A 7,735-nucleotide genomic window follows, 5' to 3' on the forward strand; every position below is an offset into this window, starting at 1 on the left:
CTGTGAGGACCAGGTTAAGATAAGTCAGAGACTTTCCATGTCACTACTAGTCTAAACTAGAGCAGAAAAGACCACATTGTTTGAGTGAAATGAACCATTAAAATGTATCTCAATAGATGGATTTGCTCAGTGGACATGTTAGACATTGTCTCCATCTTGTGGCCAAAACCTAATGTCTTTCTCAGTGGATATACTCAGATAAACAGTATTAATAACAGGCTGTTATTGTGCCTTCAAGGTAACAGGCTGTATGTTGACATCTGAACATAGGTGTATTTGATACAACAGTCTTATCTGAATCTACAATGACACTTCACATGAACATTAACTTGTTTTTGTTGGAGAAGTGCGAAGGCATTCAGACTTCAACCTGAATATGATACTGAAGGAGGAGTCTGTGGAAATAAATAGAGTAGCATAGCGTATGATACCTAAAGAGGAATCCAGTGAATATCAAAGAGCTCTCTGCTGTCACAGCGGACATTGTAGTAAAGGCCACATTGGTCAGATAGACACAATGCTCCAATCTAGTTTCTTTTGAAAGTGATTTGACGCAAAATATTTCTGCAGATCAGTTTAGTTCTCTCTATAATACCTGGACAGAGATGTGGATATCTCAAACTCAGTCTCCATTTTCTCCTCCTTGCTCATGCCTCCTAGCTGATGAAGTTCGACCACAATCCTCTCTGCTTTTTGATGATTATACTCTGCTTCCTCGAGAGTTGGGATGGTTAAAGAGTATTGCATAATCAACATTAATTAAAGCAGTACTACATTAATTTACCCTTGGACATTTAACCATGCAATTGTTTGAATTCACATTTAGACAATCATTCTCCTAATGTTTTTGGGGCTTCCATTACAAATATCTAATCATTCTCCTAATGATTCTCCTAACGCTCAGGCCTATTTCCTTGAGCCAGAGCTTTCTCCAGACAGATTATCAGGATGCATGCTCAGAGCATGGAACTGACCAGCTGGCATGTGTCTTTAATAAAACATGTAACCTTTCCTGACCTAGTCTGTAATACCTACAGTCGTGGCCAAAAGTTTTGAGAATGACACAAATATTAATTTTCACAAAGTCTGCTGCCTCAGTTTGTATGATGGCAATTTGCATATACTCCAGAATGTTATGAAGAGTGATCAGATGAATTGCAATTAATTGCAAAGTCCCTCTTTGCCATGCAAATGAACTGAAGAGAGAGAGGGGAGCGGTTCAATTGTTGTGAAGAAGGCTTCAGGGCGCCCAAGAAAGTCCAGCAAGCGCCAGGACCGTCTCCTAAAGTTGATTCAGCTGTGGGATCGGGGCACCACCAGTACAGAGCTTGCTCAGGAATGGCAGCAGGCAGGTGTGAGTGCATCTGCACGCACAGTGAGGCGAAGACTTTTGGAGGATGGCCTGGTGTCAAGAAGGGAAGCAAAGAAGCCCCTTCTCTCCAGGAAAAACATCAGGGACAGGCTGATATTCTGCAAAAGGTACAGGACTGCTGAGGACTGGGGAAAAGTAATTTTTTCTGATGAATCCCCTTTCCGATTGTTTGAGGCATCCGGAAAAAAGCTTGTTCAGAGAAGACAAGGTGAGCACTACCATCAGTCCTGTGTCATACCAACAGTAAAGCATTCTGAGACCATTCATGTGTGGGGTTGCTTCTCAGCCAAGGGAGTGAGCTTACTCACAATTTTGCCTAAGAACACAGCCATGAATAAAGAATGGTACCAACACATCCTCCGAGAGCAACTTCTCCCAACCATACAGGAACAGTTTGGTGACGAACAATGCCTTTTCCAGCATTGCCATAAGGCAAAAGTGATAACGAAGTGGCTCGGGGAAGAAAACATTTATATTTTGGGTCCATGGCCAGGAAAATCCCCAGACCTTAATCCCATTGAGAATTTGTGGTCAATCCTCAAGAGGCGGGTGGACAAACAAAAACCCACAAATTCTGACAAACTCCAAGCATTGATTAAGCAAGAATGGGCTGCCATCAGTCAGAATGTGGCCCAGAAGTTAATTGACAGCATGCCAGGGCAGATTGCAGAGGTCTTGAAAAAGAAGGGTCAACAATGCAAATATTGACTCTTCGCATCAACTTCATGTAATTGTCAATAAAAGCCTTTGACACGTATGAAATGCTTGTAATTATACTTCAGTATTCCATAGTAACATCTGACAAAAACATCTAAAGACACTGAAGCAGCAAACTTTGTGGAAATTAATATGTGTCATTCTCAAAACTTTTGGCCACAACTGTACATGTTTCAACCACACCACCAAACCCTGCACCCAAGAATGACTACCGCCCCATAGCACTCACATCTGTAGCCATGAAATGCTTTGAAAGAATGGTTATGGCTCACATCAACACCATCATCACAGATACTCTGGACCCACTTCAATTCGCATACCGCCCCAACAGATCCACAGATGAAGCCATCTCTATCGCACGCCACCACTGCCCTTTCCCACCTGGACAAAAGGAACAACTAAGTGAGAATGCTGGTCATTGACTACAGCTCAGCATTCAACACCATAGTGCCCTCCAAGTTCATTACTAAGCTAAGGACCCTGGGACTGAACATCTCCCTCTGCAACTGGATCCTGGACTTCCAGACGGGCCACCTCCAGGTGGTGAGGGTAGGTAGCAACACATCTGCCACGCTCACCCTCAACACGGGGGCCCCTCAGTCCCCCCCTGTCCAACCACAACTACGTGGCAGCGCACGACTCCAACACCAACATTAAGTTTGCTGACGACACAACAGTAGTTGAACACCGACAACGATGAGACAGCCTACAGGGAGGAGGTCAGAGACCTGGCAGTGTGGTGCCAAGACAACAACCTCTTCCTCAACGTGGGCAAGACAAATTAGCTTATCATGGACTACTGGAAATGGAGGGCCAATCAAGCCCCCATTCACATCGACAAGGCTGTAGTGGAGTGGGTCGAGAGCTTCAAATTCTTTGGTGTCCACATCACTAAAGACCTATCATGGTCCAAACACACCGACACAGTCGTGAAGAGGGCGCGACAACACCTCTTCCCCCTGAGTAGGCTGAAAAGATTTGCAGATGTTCAAAACGTTCTACAGCTGCACCATTGAGAACATCTTGACTGGCTGCATTACAGCTTGGTATGGCAACTGCTCGGCATCCAACCACAAGACGCAACAGAGGTTGGTGCGTATGGCCCAGTACATCACTGGGGCTGAACTCCCTACCATCCAGGACCAGGCAGTGTCATTGGAAGGTCCTAAAAGACTCCAGCCACCCAAGTCATGGGCTGCTCTCTCCGGTAACGCACGGCAAGCAGTACCAGTGTGCCAAGTCTGGGATCAAAAGGCTTCTGAACAGCTTCTACCCCAAAGCCATAAGAAAGCCAAACAATTAATAAAATGTCTACCCGGACAATTTACATTGACCCCCTTTATTGTATCTTAATTTTTCTGCACTGACTCTCTTGCACTGGCTCTACCCACACACACACTACACCAACACTCATACACAAAGCACACACGCTGCTGCTACTTTGTTTATTATATATCCTGATTGCCTAGTCACTTTTACCCTCACCCACATGTACAGTTGAAGTCAGAAGTTTACATACACCTTAGCCAAAACCATTTAAACTCAGTTACACAATTCCTGACATTTAATCCTAGTACAATTCCCTGTCTTAGGTCAGTTAGGATCACCACTTTATTTTAAGAACGTGAAATGTCAGAATAATAGCACAGAGAATGATTAATTTCAGCTTTTATTTCATTCATCACATTCCCAGTGGGTCAGAAGTTTACATACCATACACTCAATTAGTATTTGGTAGCATTGCCTTTAAATTGTTTAACTTGGGTCAAACGTTTTGGGTAGCCTTTCACAAGCTTCCCACAATAAGTTAGGTGCATTTTGGCCCATTCCTCCTGACAGAGCTGGTGTAACTGAGTCAGGTTTGTAGGCCTCCTTACTTGCACACGCTTTTTCAGTTCTGCGCACACATTTTCTATAGGATTGAGGTCAGGTGTTTGTGATGGCCCCTCCAATACCTTGACTTTGTTGCCACAACTTTGGAAGTATGCTTGGGGTGATTGTCCATTTGGAAGACCCATTTGCAAACAAGCTTTAACTTCCTGATGTCTTGAGATGTTGCTTCAATATAGCCACATAATTGTCCTGCCTCATGATGCCATATATTTTGTGAAGTGCACCAGTCCCTCCTGCAGAAAAGCACCCCCACAACATGATGCTGACACCCCCGTGCTTCACGGTTGGGATGGTGTTCTTCGGCTTGCAAGCCTCCCCCTTTTTCTTCCAAACATAACGATGGTCATTATGGCAAACAAAAATAGAACTGTTTGATCAGACCAGAGGACATTTCTCCAAAAAGTATCATCTTTGTCCCCATGTGCAGTTGCAAACCGTAGTCTGGCTTTTTTTATGGTGGTTTTGGAGCAGAGGCATCTTCCTTGCTTAGCGGCCTTTCAGGTTGTCGATATAGGACTCGTTTCACTGTGGATATAGATACTTCTGTACCTGTTTCCTCCAGCATCTTAACAAGGTCCTTTGCTGTTGTTCTGGGACTGATTTGCACTTTTCGCACCAAAGTACATTCATCTCTAGGAGACAGAACGTGTCTCCTTCTTGTGCGGTATGACGGCTACGTGGTCCCATGGTGTTTATACTTGCGTTCTATTGTTTGTACAGATGAACATGGTACCTTCAGGCCTTTGGAAATTGCTCCCAAGGATGAACCAGATATGTAGAGGCCTACACATTTTTTTCTGAGGCCTTGGCTGATTTCTTTAGATTTTCCCATGATGTCAAGCAAAGAGGCACTGAGTTTGAAGGTAGGCCTTGAAATACATCCACAGGTACACCTCCAATTGACTCAAAGATGTCAGTTAGCCTATCAGAAGCTTCTAAAGTCATGACATCATTTTATGGAAATTTCCAAGCTGTTTAGAGGCACAGTCAATTTAGTGTATGTAAACTTCTGACGTACTGGAATTGTGATAAAGTGAATTATAAGTGAAATAATCTGTCTGTAAACAATTGTTGGAAAAATTACTTGTGTCATGCACAAAGTAATGTCCTAACTGACTTGCCAAAACTATTGTTTGTTAACAAGACATTTGTGGAGTGGTTGAAAAACGAGTTTTAATGGCTCCAACCTAACTGTATGTAAACTTCCGACTTCAACTGTACATACTGTATTACCTCAATCCCGTACCCCTGCACATTGATTAGGTACCGGTACTCCTTGTATATACCCTCGTTATTGTTATTTTATTGTGTTTTATTGTGTACTATTTCCTTTATTATTTAGCAAATATTTTTCATACTTTTTAACTCTGCATTGTTGAGAATGGGCTCGTAAGTAGTCATTTAATGGTAAAGTCTACACTTGTTGTATTCACCGATGAAATGTAATTTATCACAGAAATAATGTGGGTAAAGGATATTTTGCCAGCAGCAGAGTGGCGCCTCCCTGTGTTAGGTATATGTTGAGGAGACAGGTGAGAATGTGGACCCTGTCCTCCCGGCTGGTGGAGTTGGGGGTGCAGAAGGGGAGCAGGTCACTGGCTCTGGCTGAGTGCTCCTGGGCCTGCACTGCCCAGCCTGTGGGAATCAGGTACAACACATAGGTAATTCCAAGATTTGGTAAGGTATAAATATATACAATTTTAACCGTTATAAACTCTTTATAAATGGTACCTCATTGTAAAGGCTAATCACAACATAATTCACCTTTAAACTGTAGGTATGCTTTAGCCAGTCTGACATGGGCTTGGGCTAGTTTCAATTGCCCATCTCCATATACCAGTCTTGTAAGAGCCACACAGCGGACAAGGTCCTGGATACAAGCATCAAACTGTCCGGACAAACATTTCATTATTGTTGACATTCATGACCAACATGATGCTGTACTGAAAAAAGCCTGTATGCTGAGTGGTACTGTACATGTATTATACCTTTGATAAGAGAATGATACAATTCCTGAACATGACAGGGTGACTATGACATCTACAGAAGGTTAAGACAACCTTCACAAACTTTGCAGGTACCTCTGGTTATAGTACTTTCCACCTCACCCCATTGCATGCAGGTGTCAGAATGGAAAGCAACTTAAAACCTCTATAGGTCTACCTGTTGAGTGTCTGCAAAGGCTTGGGCCCTGCTATCATACTGGGTAAGTTTTTCCTCAGGAGTCATCATCATCGACTCTCCCGTGTCATCCATTCCTCTCTGAGAGACACTTGCCAGTCCTTTATCACTATGAGGATAAAGGTGCATTCAAATGATCTACCTGGGTAACACAATCATCATCAGCAGCATTTTTCTAATAATAGACATGCACAATCCACATTGACTCGAATACGCAGAATTGATCTCTTCGAAATGATTTTTTTTCTTCCAACATCAGTTTTACAGCAATGCATGCATGCACAAGCACAATGTATAACTTACGATTCTCCACCGTCAACTAATCCAAGTCCTGGTTTGGAGCGTGTGTTTGTCATTGGATAATTATAATTCATTTTTCGGTAAAAAAAAAAATAGAAACCTTTGCAGAATAATTTTATGCCATGTTTGTTTCTTTTTTACATCCGTTGTCGTGGATACGGCAGTATGCGTCATAATCAGCAAAGATTCATCATAAATCAATGCGCGACATTTAACTTTTATTTTGTTGGTTGTATTCATCATATAACCACAAACAGTTCGCTCGGGGTGTTCATACAAGCAAGCATCCACTAATATAAAACTTAAAAATCAAAAAGCGCTAAATGTAGCTTCCTGATAAAATGTCACGTGACCGACAATGTTCTACAGCACCAGACCAACTTTATGCACGTGCAAATATTTGTGCAGACAAATTGTTTTATGTTAAATCAGGCTTTGTTTTTTTTTTAGCTCGAATTAATAAAAATATGAATATGTGAAATAAGGCCTACTTCTCAGACACGGGTGTGTCTGACAACAGCTGATAAGGTGGCAGGATGTAGCTGAAAATAAATGATGGGGAACATGCCGTGTTGATTATTGTACGCTAGCTTTTTAGGCTATTGCTGAATTTTTACTAAATGATTGGCCTACCCTTATTTTGTGTATTTTGTTACCGGTGGTGATAGTGATGGTTTGTCGGGACTGGGGCTTTCGAGTGACGCAGCGGTCTAAGGGACTGAAACTCAGAGTCACTACAGACCCTGATTCGATCCCCGACTGTATCACAACCGATCGGGAGTCCCATAGGGCGGCGCACAATTGACCCAGCGTCGTCCGGGTTAGGGGAGGGTTTTGCCGAGGTAGGCCGTCATTGTAAATAAGAATTTGTTCTGCACTGACTTGCCTAGTTAAATAAATACAAATACAAAATAAAGCTAAAACGCTGTGGTTGTCAATAACTGTTGTCCCCGACGTGATAACTGTATAGAGCTTTACTCCCATCTAGACACAACATTCTGTCCCGACATACCATCAGCCTACCTCATCCCCATACTGGTATTTATTTAGCTCCTTTGCACCCCAGTATCTCTACCTGCACATCCATCTTCTGCCGATCTACCATTCCAGTGTTTAATTGCTATATTGTAATTACTTCGCCACCATGGCCTATTTATTTCATTAACTTACCTCATTTGCACTCACTGTATATATAATTTTTGTTTTCTTTTGTTCTACTGTATTATTGACTGTATGTTTTGTTTATTCCATGTGTAACTCTTGTGTTGTTGT

The 7,735-nt window shown here is 42.5% G+C and overlaps 1 protein-coding gene across 1 annotated transcript in view; it reads right to left on the reverse strand.

Moving 5' to 3' along the window:
* ttc23 (tetratricopeptide repeat domain 23) overlaps positions 1 to 7,212 on the reverse strand; it is an 18,728-nt gene extending 11,516 nt beyond the window's left edge. The window contains exons 1-5 of the mRNA XM_021570677.2: positions 6,467 to 7,212; positions 6,146 to 6,272; positions 5,747 to 5,870; positions 5,461 to 5,617; positions 596 to 721 (exon numbers count right to left, since the gene is read on the reverse strand). Of these exons, the coding sequence (XP_021426352.2) occupies positions 596 to 721; positions 5,461 to 5,617; positions 5,747 to 5,870; positions 6,146 to 6,272; positions 6,467 to 6,537 (605 nt within the window). The 5' untranslated portion in view covers positions 6,538 to 7,212. The remainder of the gene's footprint in view (positions 1 to 595; positions 722 to 5,460; positions 5,618 to 5,746; positions 5,871 to 6,145; positions 6,273 to 6,466) is intronic.
* Positions 7,213 to 7,735: the final 523 nt, after the last annotated feature.

Source organism: Oncorhynchus mykiss, chromosome 2 (assembly GCF_013265735.2).
Source record: "Oncorhynchus mykiss isolate Arlee chromosome 2, USDA_OmykA_1.1, whole genome shotgun sequence".
Lineage (NCBI taxonomy): Eukaryota > Metazoa > Chordata > Actinopteri > Salmoniformes > Salmonidae > Oncorhynchus > Oncorhynchus mykiss.